The 12,768-nt window shown below is 45.0% G+C and overlaps 1 protein-coding gene across 1 annotated transcript in view; it reads left to right on the forward strand.

The window, feature by feature from the left end:
• Nucleotides 1-12,768, forward strand: part of GPR107 (G protein-coupled receptor 107) — an 82,787-nt gene that overhangs the window by 33,563 nt on the left and 36,456 nt on the right. Inside the window, exons 9-13 of the mRNA XM_029064207.2 lie at nucleotides 1,128-1,261; nucleotides 4,787-4,862; nucleotides 5,860-5,933; nucleotides 7,585-7,702; nucleotides 9,811-9,941. Coding sequence (XP_028920040.1) covers nucleotides 1,128-1,261; nucleotides 4,787-4,862; nucleotides 5,860-5,933; nucleotides 7,585-7,702; nucleotides 9,811-9,941 — 533 coding nt within the window. The remainder of the gene's footprint in view (nucleotides 1-1,127; nucleotides 1,262-4,786; nucleotides 4,863-5,859; nucleotides 5,934-7,584; nucleotides 7,703-9,810; nucleotides 9,942-12,768) is intronic.

The raw sequence follows: 12,768 nt of genomic DNA on the forward strand, positions 1-12,768 counted from the left end.
CGTCAGTGGGCAGGGATTGTCTCTATCTGTTGCCGAATTGTACATTCCAGGTGCTTGGTACAGTGCTCTGCACATAGTAAACGCTCAATAAATACTATTAAATGAATGAATGAATACAGTCCCAGTCCCACCTGGGACTCCCACTCGTAGTCTCCATTTTACAGATGAAGTAACTGAGGCCCAGAGAAGGGAAGTGACTTGCCCGAGTTCACACAGCAGACACGTGGCGGAGCCGGGATCAGAACCCAGGTCCTTCCGACTCGCAGGCCCGCGCTCTATCCACTAAGCCACGCTGCTTCTCAGATACCAGATTGTATGCCAGATACCCTTAAGCAATAGCACCTTGGACATTTTACTGCATTGTCTTTGAAGATGGATTAAGGACTAATCTAATGATATTAATTGTGGTATTTCATTTATTCATTCAGTAGTATTTACTGAGTGCTTACTGTGTGCAGAGCACTGGACTAAGCGCCTGGAATATACAATTTGGCAACAGATAGAGACCATCTCTGCCCACTGACGGGCTTACAGTCTAATCGGGGGAGACAGACGGACAAAAACAAGGCAACTTACTGACGATGTATAGAATCGAGGGGAGGGATATATACCTCATTAACAAAATAAATAGGGTAATAATTTAAGTGCTGACTCTGTACCAAGCACTCTGCTACGCACTGAGGTAGAAACAAACTAATCAGTTCAGACATAGACCCTGTTTCAAGTGGGGCTCACCGACTAAATGGGAGGGAGGCCAGGCATTGAACCCCCATTTTACAGATGAGGAAAGTGAGGCCCAGAGAAGCTGCAACTTGCCCATCTTCTCATAGCCAGCAAGCGGCAGAGCTGGGATTAGAACCTAGGTTCCCGGGCGCCCAGGCCCATTCAACTCGGCCACGCTGCTTCCTGTGCATTTGGAGCATTTTAAACAGAAATCTCCATTGAGAGAATTAGGAAATAATTTTTAGACGCCGTGTACAGATCACAACGTGCCTCTTAAGACCGTCTTGGTGCCACTGACCGTTCTCATTTTGTGATACCATTTTGTGTATGGTATGGCGAGTTACCATACGGTCCCAGGCAGAGACCGTGAGTTCAGCAGGGCATTTCTTGTTTGTTGGCTTCAGATCGAGATCACTGAGAAGAATCCTGATAGTTACCTCTCAGCAGGCGAAATTCCTCTTCCCAAGCTATACGTTTCCATGGCTCTGTTCTTCTTCCTCTCTGGGACCATCTGGATTCACATTCTCCGCCAGCGCAGGTAAATCTGTTGCTTCCCTCAGGTCTTGAATGAAGGAGAATTTGATTGCGATGAGTTTCCTGGGTCTCGCGTGCTCCTTGAATCGGAAGCAGTTTCCGTCTCCAGGAGCATTCCCCTCGTTCTTGTGGCTCCCAAAGAAATTGCAGTAAGACGGAGGGATATCGTGCTCTCCTAAACGCTTATTACAGTAAGTACTTAATACTGCAAACAATAAGAGCTCGGTAAACCCCACTGATTGATTATACACAGGAGGGATGATTTGCCAGGGACTTGGACTCCTTTGTCATCACAGTGTAAAGTACCAGCAGGTGTCTTTCCTCTTGACATAATTACATAGCAGCCGATCCATCATACGTTCATATTTATTGAGCACTTACTGTGTGCAGAGCACTGTACTGAGTGCTTGGGAGAATACGATATAGCAGATTTGGCAGACATTTTCTCTGCCCACAAGGAGAGACGGTCTAGAGGGACGCAGATGCCAACAGTTGAATCCGAGGAATTTAAATCTCTTCTAAGAAGGCTACGATTCATTCATTCATTCAGTAGTATTTATTGAGTGCTTACTATGTGCAGAGCACTGTACTAAGTGATTGGAATGTACAAATGGGTAACAGATAGAGACAGTCCCTGCCCTTTGACGGGTTTACAGTCTAATCAGGGGAGACGGACAGACAAAAACAATGGCAATAAATAGAATCAAGGGGAAGAACATGTCATTAAAACAATAGCAAATAAATAGAATCAGGGTGATGTACATCTCACTAACAAAATAAACAGGGTAATGAAGATATATACGGTTGAGCGGACGAGTACAGTGCTGAGGGGGTGGGATGGGAGAGGGCGAGGAGCAGAGGGAAAGGGGAGAGAAGAGGGTTTATTTAGCTGCGGAGAGGTGAAGGGGGGGTAGAGGGAGCAGAGGGAAAAGGGGAGCTCAGTGTGGGAAGGCCTCTTGGAGGAGGTGAGCTTTAAATAGGGTTTTGAAGAGGGGAAGAGAATGAGTTTGGCGTAGGTGAGGAGGAAGGGCGTTCCGGGACCGCGGGAGGACGTGGCCCAGGGGTCGATGGCAGGATAGGCGAGAATGGGGGACGGCGAGGAGGTGGGCGGCGGAGGAGCGGAGCGTGCGGGGTGGGCGGTAGAAAGAGAGAAGGGAGGAGAGGTAGGAAGGGGCAAGGTGATGGAGAGCCTCGAAGCCTAGAGTGAGGAGTTTTTGTTTGGAGCGGAGGTTGATAGGCAACCACTGGAGGTGTTTAAGAAGGGGAGTGACATGCCCAGATCGTTTCTGCAGGAAGATGAGCCGGGCAGCGGAGTGAAGAATAGACTGGAGTGAGGAGAGACGGGAGGAAGGGAGATCGGAGAGAAGGCTGACACAGTAATCTAGCCGGGATATTACGAGAGCCTGCAGCAGTAAGAAAGCCGTTTGGGTGGAGAGGAAAGGGCGGATCTTGGCGATATTATAAAGGTGAGACCGGCAGGTTTTGATAACAGATTGGACGTGTGGGGAGAACGAGAGAGCCGAGTCAAAGATGACACTGAGGTTGCGTACGATAGGAGTTGCCATAGCGTTGGTCTTGCATTTGGGTACTGGGGTGGCTCTAATGAGGTGGTCTGGCTAGAGGTGATTTGATACAGATTAATGGAGATTACCTAGTAGTTTAGTATGTAGAGGTTCTATTTTGGGTTGTGTCAGCACCAGCTGAGATGGATTGTTTCCATCTGTTGAGGCAAAGAAGTGCTAGAGAAATAGTAGTAAATGGTATTTATTAAGCACTTGGTGCAGAGCACTGTACCCAGCACTGGGAAAGAGTACAGGTTCATTCATTCATTCAGTAGTATTTATTGAGCTCTTACTATGTGCACTATCCTAAGCACTTGGAATGGACAGTTGGGCAACAGATAGGGACTATCCCTGCCCATTGATGGGCTTTCAGTCTAATCGGGGGATTAGACTGTGGGAACTAGACACGGGTACTCTCCCTCCATGGGCTCCCACGGTCTATTAATGAAGCTGTGGGGGCATTCATTCATTCCTGCAGTCGCATTTATTGAGCGCCTACTGTGTGCAGAGCCCTGAACTAAGCGCTTGGGAAAGTACAATACAACAATAAGCAGGGAGGACTGGAGACGGAGCCGTCGTCCAGAGCAATGAAACACTAAAACATTAAAGCGGCATCATTCATTCATTCATTCATAGATATTGAGCGCTTACTGTGCAAGGCACTGTACTAAGCACTTGGGAGAGTACAGTGCAGCAACAGACCGACACATTTCCTGCCCACAACGAGCTCACAGTCATCAAGGATAAGGACAAAGGACAAGCATAGCTGTACATTACCGAAAATAGGAACAAGGATTCTTTTTTTAATTTTGAATGGGGACCTCCTTGTCTCAGTTGAAATCCGCTGAGATGAGTCAATAGATCAATGTCCGTCGATTGATTTTTTTTTTTTTTTAATACGAACCTCCGCTTGTCAGGTCTAATCCCCGGAGATTATTTCCCTGAAGCTCGAGGTGCAGTTTTATGTGTGCAGTAACTATTTAGTTCTGTTAGCTTCTCCCTAAAAATGCAGTGGAGAAGGTGGGGGCCACTTGTTTTTCGAGGCTACAAGCTAGGAACTTGATGAGTAAATGTTGCAGGTACTTAAAATGAGGGCTTTCCCCTCAAACAATTCAGCCTCCAAATACAGTTGTTAATGGCACATAGAGGCTGATTTTCTTCTCATTTTAAAAAGTCAATAAGTCTTCTTCACGCCCTTTCTACTTTTTGTTCCTCTTTTTGTTCCCATGGGTGTGCAGTCAAATTATTTGGAATCTTGTCCTTTGTATATATCCAGCGGTCCCTCTTGTGGTCCAGAATTTTGTAATCTGGTAATTCAACATTTTGCTACAATGTCTGCAGGTAGAGGTTATCAAGGAGGAATAAAATAGACGAAGGGAACTCTGTGGGCCTGGAATTTCCTTATTTAGGTTGCCATCAGTGTAGAGGTTTTGCACTGTAAATAAATCTTAATGCCATCTAATGGTGCCAGAGAGACTGGTCTGGCGTTAGTTATGTCCTTCCTTTGACCCTCACGGAGATGCTAAAATGAGACTGCTCTTCCAGTAGCCTAGCAAATCAGCATAGCCGTGGTTTCTCTGAGGGTAATGCTTAGTGCCTACCAATCTGTTATCTTGCTGTCTCCCATGTGCTTAATCCAGTTCTCTGCACACAGTAAGCACTCAATAAATATGACTGATTGACCGATAGTGGCTTATGCATAGTATTTCTGTTTCCATACAGGATTTAGTGGTTGCTGTTCAACTGTGACTAGAGCAGGGTGAGCAAACATACGTGACTCTAGGATTCTTTCAGATTCCGGCCACTATCAAAAAGTGCTCTGAGGGACGGCTCGGTTTTCCAATTTTCGTTCGATTCCTTTTTCTGTCTCTCAGGCATATGGAGCTTCCCGGACCTGAAGTTTTAGAGTGCTCCATGTATGGGAGTGAAAGTGGTTCCTTAATTTTTTTTTTCTTTCTTCTTGGCAGGAATGATGTTTTTAAGATTCACTGGTTGATGGCAGCCCTTCCTTTCACCAAGTCTTTGTCCTTGGTGTTCCACGCGGTATGTATGGTGTGCTTTATGAGTCGATTCTGCAACTGCGTACGCAGTCCTAGAGAACTGAAGAAATCATTTAAGAAATGACAAGCAGCAAATGATGAAAAATTGTATTTCTCATGAGGGACTGGGGCGGGGGAGGAGAGCGGGAGGGAGGGGAGTGTCTTGGGAGTAGTGAATGCCTCAAAAATTGTTCCTGTTCTGTAGCTTAGCATTTGCAAATCCCTTCTGGAGTACTGAGTTGGGTCATTCCCAGCGGTAATAGTGCCACCTTCTGAATTGCTCCGATTTCTAAACTTTTATTCCTATAACAAGCATGACAGAAACTATTCCACTAGTTTCATTTTCATATAATTATAGGCAAATAAATGCACATTTATATAGCGATTGGTATTTTCTGTGGAATCCAACAGACCATCGGTCTCGCCCCCGCCTCTTAAAACCGCAACTCCTCCAGGAGGTTTTCCCTGACAGTCTTCATTTACCCGTACTCGCCTTCCACTCTGCATCGCTTTTGCACTCGCGTTTGTACCCCTTAAGTATTCACCCCAGCCTCAGCCCCAAGGCACTTACGTACATATCCTTACACTCCATTTCCCTTATCAATCAGGCAATCAGTGGTATTTATTGAGCGCTTAATGCCTCAGCCATTTTTTTTATTGTCCGCCACCCCCTCTAATCTGTAAACTCCTTATGGGCAACCAACTCTATTTTAGTGTACTTTTCCAAGCACTTGAGTGCAGTTCACAGTAAGCACTCAATAAATACCAGTGATTGATCATCAAGTCAAAATTCTGTGTCTAAAAGAATTTTGTATATCAGAGCTGGGCTGAAAGCTGAATATTTTCCGACACACTGAACTTTATATCGTCCTTGAAAATTAAAGGATGGGGTTGAGCCATTAGACGTAAATCAGTACAGGTCGACATTTTGTGGACAGCTTTATGGTGGGACACGTTAATGAGAGTCCATTCAGAAGTGACTGTGGATACTCTGTTTTCAGATTGACTACCACTACATTTCGTCTCAGGGGTTTCCCATTGAAGGCTGGGCTGTAGTTTACTACATCACTCATTTGTAAGTATATTTCGTCTTGCTGAATGGGAAAAATTACTGTCTCAATCTCTTTATAATCCTAAAACTAATGAAAATTCAGGCATTTTAGGGCCTCCAAACCTTGATTACCTATGGAACTGCACCACTGATAAAGAGGCAATGTAAATTGAAATTATTGGTTAATCCAGAAACCCGATTCTAAACAGTTTGAATTTCTCCACTGACCATTTTATCAGAGCTTCTAATAAATGGCAACTTTAAATGATTGAAGTCTCATCTCCTTTTATGTCTCTAATCCACCTCTTTGGTGCTTAACGAGCAGTGGTGTTTCGTCAGGAAAATGAAGCCAAGTAAAGGAAATGGATAATCTCATCCACAAATTTAGGGTGACCAAGAATAGATTGTCTAAAATAGGTGGGCTTTTAAAAAATTTTTTAAAAAGTTTCATAACTAAACAAATATAACCATAATAACCGATATGTAGACCCAAACTATTTTGTAAATCGTGATGTTTTCCAAAAGAGCCTTTGTACTTCATCAGTAATTACCAACTATTTATTGACAATACTGTAAAGGTGACCCTGCCTGCTCAGAACTGGTTGGTGGTTGAAGCAATTCATGTTAACTTGGTTCTAAAGCAGTTTGATGCAGTCCAGTATACAGTTATGATCTAATTGTTGGCAGAAGTGGCAGGTTGGCCCTCACGCATGAACTGATGAAAGCAGGAAGTTATGAGCACTTTTTACTCCACCATTGCTAAGCGTTTGGCTTTGAAGTGGGAGCAGAAATATCCCTGAACTATCAGTAGAGGTGACTGGAAGGGATCATTTGGGGGAAGGAAGGAGGAAAGATGTCTGCCAGAAGTCAGCCAAAAATAGAGAGTCCATTGGGGCAGCGGGGAAAAGAGGTGCGGAGGGATTCGGACTACATAGAGCAAAGGGTGGAGGGCAGGGAGCAAAGCAGCGTGGCTTATTCGAGAAGCAGCGTGGCTTAGTGGAAGGAGCACAGGCTTGGGAGTCAGAGGTCATGGGTTCTAATCCCGACCCCGCCACTTGTCTGCTGTGTGACCTTGGGCAAGCCACTTAACTTTTCTGTGCCTGAGTTACCTCATCTGTTAAATGGGGATTAGGACTGTGAGCCCCACGTGGGACAACCTGATGACCTTGTATCTTCTCCAATGATTAGAACAGTGCTTGGCACATAGGAAGCGCTTAAGTGCTGTAATCAATTAAATTAAATTAAAAACCTGTCACTCTCGGGGCTCAACATTTCCTTTAGGTGCTCCTGGCTTTGATCCACTCAAGTCCACCGAAGTAAATGCACCCACCCTCGTGGTTGGTCGTACACCCGCCTTAACTTCTCCTACTGGAAGGTGGTGGTGTGCCAGGTGACTGTGAGCAATACCACCTGTGAGCCTTGGGGAGTTGCCCCGTGTCTGCCCCTGCCTCCTTGAAAGAGGATGTCAGCACAGTCCTGGAGGTCCACGGCAGTAAGGTAGGTTAGGTGGCCCCGGAAAAAGCTAGTTGCCCACAAGAGAGAAGGCTTTGGATTTGCCGATGTTTGTCCCTCTTTAAGAATCTCTTAAAATAAAGTTGCAAAATCTATCAGTGTTAAACGGGAGTCTAGTCAGATGGAGGGAAGTTGCTGTCCGTTGAATGCATTTCCTTTTCAGATTGAAAGGCGCGTTGCTGTTCATCACAATCGCACTAATCGGTACTGGCTGGGCTTTCATCAAACACATCCTTTCGGATAAAGACAAAAAGATCTTCATGATGGTTATTCCGCTGCAGGTGAGGGGAATCCTAGATTGTACCCCCAAAATCGCTACTGCCCCCAGACCTATATCTGGAGGTAAAGATTTGGCTTGCTGATCCCAGGCTCAACTTGGGTAAGAACTGAAAGGGGTATTTTGATTTTTACCTCGCAATTCTGACTGGTTTTAGATAAATTCTGAGAGAGCTGCCTCCTTGTGAAAGGCTTTTCTACTTGCCATGGCCTTATTTTCCACAGAATTCTGTGGATTCCCTAGTCTTCAATTACTCAGTTATTTATTGATGCTTACTGTGTGCAGAGCACTATGCAGAGTGTTTGGAAGAGTACAGTATAACAGTTGGTAAACACATTCCCTGCTCACCATCTAGATGGGGAGACAGATGTTAATCTATATTAATAGATTACGGATATATACCAGGAGTGCTGTGGAGATGAGGGAGGGGTGAGCAGATCAGGTTGATGCAGAAGGGAGTGGGAAAAGAGGAAATGAGGGCTCAGTCAGGGAAGGCCTCTTGGAGGACATGTGCCTTCAGAAACCCCCGGGCCGGCTGAAGCCAATGGATTGAATCCTCCGGGTATGATTTCAGAGCTGCCTCGGAAGTGGGAGGCATTTCTTCTGTTGGTATGGCACTCCGTATGGCAGAGTAAGGGCTCCTGTGATCCTCTGGGCGCGTGGATCGGTGGAAGTGAAATGAATTCGTTCAAACATATGGCAAGGTCACTTCGGGATTAGTCCATGTTTATATCCCAGAAGTCCACGATGCCGCTTAGAGGAGTTCCTTGTCCTGATTGTGCAAGCGGGCAAACAGGAAAGCAGAGTGAAATTCTAGACCTCTGGCCAGTTTTGCTTTTTTCTCCAGTCACAGAAATGATAGATTTGAGGCAGATTGGGTGGTGATGCAGGGGCTGTTAGGGGAGCGGAAGGGTGGGAAAAGAGACATGGGATTGAGAGATGAAAAATCTCCATTATGTTTGTGGTAGACCAAAAAAGTGTAATATCATATCAAGCGTTCAACTAATTATTGTCGAATCCATTATAAAGTGAGAAATTTCTTTTAGAGCTACTTAAGAGCACAAAAGATTTTAGGTTCCCAGTTGGTAGAGCTATTCTCAGCTGCTGATGGGAAGAGAGAGGTTTTTAGAGGTAGGCAAGGAGAGGATTTGAAACCATGGGCTTTCACTCCACACTAGTGGGTTATTTTGAGTGCGATTTACAGTAAAATGAAAAATACCACTTATCCCCATACTTTTAATAGCATCTTTTACCGTTGCCGTTAAAAATGAGTCAGGCAAAAAAAATAATCAGAGCAAATAAAATGACTGCTACAAAACTATAAAGCATTAAATTAAAATTTTTTGAGTACTTAGAAGAATGGAATCAAGCCAAAATTTATTTGTGGCATAACCTGTGAGCTTGTTGTGGGCAGGATATGTGTCCGATGTTATATTTTACTCGCCCAAGCATTTCGTACAGTGCTTTGCACACAGTAAGCTCTCAAATAAAATTGAGTGAATGAATGAATCTGTGCCCATAAAGTAATTTAATCCCTTTTCACTGCAAGAATTAGATGCCTCTTAGCTGGTAATGGCTTTTTTTTATGCTATTTGTTAGGAGCTGTGCCAGGAACTGTTCTAAGCGCTGTGGTAGATACAGGGTAATCAGGTTGGACACAGCCTCTGTCCCACATGGGAGCACATGGTCTTAACCCCTCTTTTACAGATGAGGTAACTGGGGCACAGAGAAGTGAAGCGACTTGCCCAAGATCACAAGCAGGCGAGTGGCAGAACCGGGCCTAGAATCAGGTCCTTCTGACTCCCAGGCCCACGCTCTTCTAGGCCACGCTGCTTCTTTTTATTTTCCGCTTGTGTCTCAGATACTAAGATTCGGGATCTACGGGCTAGAAAAGTGTCATTTCCCAAAAGCCAGAGGCCTAGACAAGCTGACGTGCCCCGTCGGGGAACAGGACTTAGAGATGCATGGTCTCCTTTGATGCCCTCTACACAGAATCGTGGCGGGGAGTTGGGTGAAGGAGGACCTGGAAACGCAGCGTCGGAGTGCCTTAGTTGCTCCGATCCTGCGTTTTTACCCGCTGAATTCTGGTCAGCCCTTTATCGTCTTCCACAGGTCCTGGCAAATGTGGCCTATATCATCATAGAATCAACAGAGGAAGGGACGACCGATTACGGGCTGTGGAAAGATTCCCTCTTTCTAGTGGATTTGCTCTGCTGCGGAGCCATCCTCTTCCCAGTGGTGTGGTAAGTAGTTTGAAATGACGCCAGGCATTTGCACGTAGCTTCTCTGGAAATCGTCAGCGTGGTCTAGACAGGCTTGTCTGTCGTAGTCAGTGCCAGAAATTGATTGGCATGAAAAAGCGGTGAGCGGGAACGTCTGGGTTTAAAGAGATCCAGTAGGTAGCAATCTCGTGCCAAGGAGGAGAAAGACAGAGGAAATGGATGCAGTAAAAATAAAAACCAGTCTCTTCATGTAGGGCATCTTGGCCATCCCTTGCCGTGCGTTGCTGTTTATTCAGAGAACAGTTATTGTTCTTATGACATTTGTTAAGCGGTTACTGAGTGTCAAGCACCGTTCTGAGCACTGGGGTACATACAAGTTAATCAGCTTCTTGGTGTCCTGGAAAAGGTAAATTAGCTATTAATTTCTCTTTATTTGCTTAGATTTAAAGCAGTTGAGTGTCATTTTCAGTCAGTAATTGAATCAGGAAGCATTAACTTGATCACGTTAAAAGCAAAACGAAGCGATGTGGGACTTCTACAATAAGTTGAGCAAAGAGCTACAGGAACTTCATGCAGCCCAAACAGTGATGCTTCAAGTTCATTTCTGTAAAATAGAGTCCTGCTTCCAATAAGCACCCTGGGCAGTTGAGTGATCTTTAGAACACTAATAATAGACTCTCCCTCTCCACCCCTCTTTTGGTCTCAGAGTCATTTGCTTTATAAATCAGCCTCCCCACCCCACCTCCCCAATTCTTCCCATGTGGCTCGCTAATGAAGTGTTTATTGAAGCCTCTGACAGGACTCTGATGTTGAAGCCTCCCACTGGAGGGGTAGGTAGCTGGCAGTGGCAAGAGGGGCATTTTCTGCCATTTGCTTCCTGTTCTTGCTACCCCGCCATGTGTAAACTCAACTTTCCTTCCCTTTTTACAGTTCTGTGAGTTGCTGAAAAATAAAATCACCAAATAGTAGAGAGCTGATGATATTAGTGCTAAGTTCAATTTTCCTTCCCTGCTTACAACATTGCAAGTTGCTGAAAAATAAAATCACCCAGTAGTAGGGAGATGACAGTATTAGTGACAAATCTGTTTTTCCCCTCACACTTTATTAATATTTGAAGGGCTCCCACATTATGCCGGGAATGATGGAAAAGATTTTATACCAATATCTGCCCAGCAATTCTGAGGGCCCAAGCTATGTGATTTAATTAGTAATGCCTGCTCATTTTGAGTTTAAAAGGCCATCATTAATCCTTAACATTTATACATGAACATTAACATACAGGTCTGTAATTTAAATTAATAACAATAATAATGTTGGTAGTTGTTAAGCGCTTACTATGTGCAGAGCACTGTTCTAAGCGCTGGGGTAGATATAGGGTAATCAGGTTGTCCCACGTGAGGCTCACAGTTAATCCCCATTTTACAGATGAGGTAACCGAGGCACAGAGAAGTGAAGTGACTTGCCCACAGTCACACAGCTGACAGGTGGCAGAGCCAGGATTCGAACCCATGACCTCTGACTCTCAAGCCCGGGCTCTTTATTGTCTGCTCCTCTTAGGCAGGGAACAGGTCAACCAACTGTTGTATTGTACTCTCCCAAGTGCTTAATAAAGTGCTCTGCACACAATAAGCGCTCAATAAGTACAGTTGAACGAATGAATGAATTAAATCCCATTCGATTGTTTGATTTCTGAGATGAGTTGAAATTTCAGCCAAATGTGGGTTCTCTTGGGTAACAGACTTGTTGGGAGGATGACGTATCTGCAGGGGAGCCCTGTTGCAGTTTGGAAATAATAATAATAATAATAGTAAAGGTGGAACTGCTAGTTCATTCAGTAGTATTTATTGAGCACTTATTATGTGCAGAGCACTGTACTAAGCGCTTGGAATGTACAAATCGGCAACAGATAGAGACAGTCCCTGCCCATTGACGGGCTTACAGTCTAATCAGCTAGTGTACTTATTATGTGCCAAGCGCTGTAGTAGATGAGTTTTTCAGCTTGGACTCAGTCCCGTCCTCTCGGGCTCTCAGTCTTTCTTATCTCAGTTTTACAGATGAGGAAATTGAGGGTCAGAAACATCAGTGTCACCTAGCAGGCCTGTGGCAGAACTGGAAACAGAAAGCGAAAGGAAAAGAAAAAGCAGCGGTACTTGTTAAGCCCTTACTGTGTGCCGAGCACTGTTCTAAATTCCGGCATAGAAACAGGTTAATCAGATTGGACACGGTCCCTGTCCCAAATAGGGCTCACACTCTTAATCCCCATTTTACAGATGAGGTAACTGAGGCACAGAAAAGTGAAGTGACTTGCCCGGGTGTCACACAACTGACATGTGGCAGAGCCAGGATTAGAACCCAGGTCCGAACTCGATCCACTAAGCCAGAACCCAGGTCTTCTGACTGCCAGGACCTCCATGCTCTTTCCCATCAGCGTGGCTCAGAGGAAAGAGCCCGGGTTTAGGAGTCATAGGTCATGGATTTGAATCCCGGCTCTGCCACTTGGCAAATGTGTGACTGTGGGCAAGTCACTTAACTTCTCTGTGCCTCAGTTACCTCATCTGTAAAATGGGGAGTAAGACTGTGAGCCTCATGTAGGACAACCTGATTACCCTGTATACCCCAGCACTTAGAACAGTGCTCTGCACATAATAAGCAGTTAACAAATACCAACATTATTATTATTAATAATCCCCCATTTTACAGGTGAGGTAACTGAGGCCCAGAGAAGGGAAATGACTTGCCCGGGGTCACACAACCGACATGTGGCAGAACCAGGATTAGAACGCAGGTCCGAACTCAGTCCACTAAACCAGAACCCAGGTCTTCTGACTGCCAGGACCTCCATGCTCTT

This window comes from Ornithorhynchus anatinus, chromosome 4 (assembly GCF_004115215.2).
Source record: "Ornithorhynchus anatinus isolate Pmale09 chromosome 4, mOrnAna1.pri.v4, whole genome shotgun sequence".
NCBI lineage: Eukaryota > Metazoa > Chordata > Mammalia > Monotremata > Ornithorhynchidae > Ornithorhynchus > Ornithorhynchus anatinus.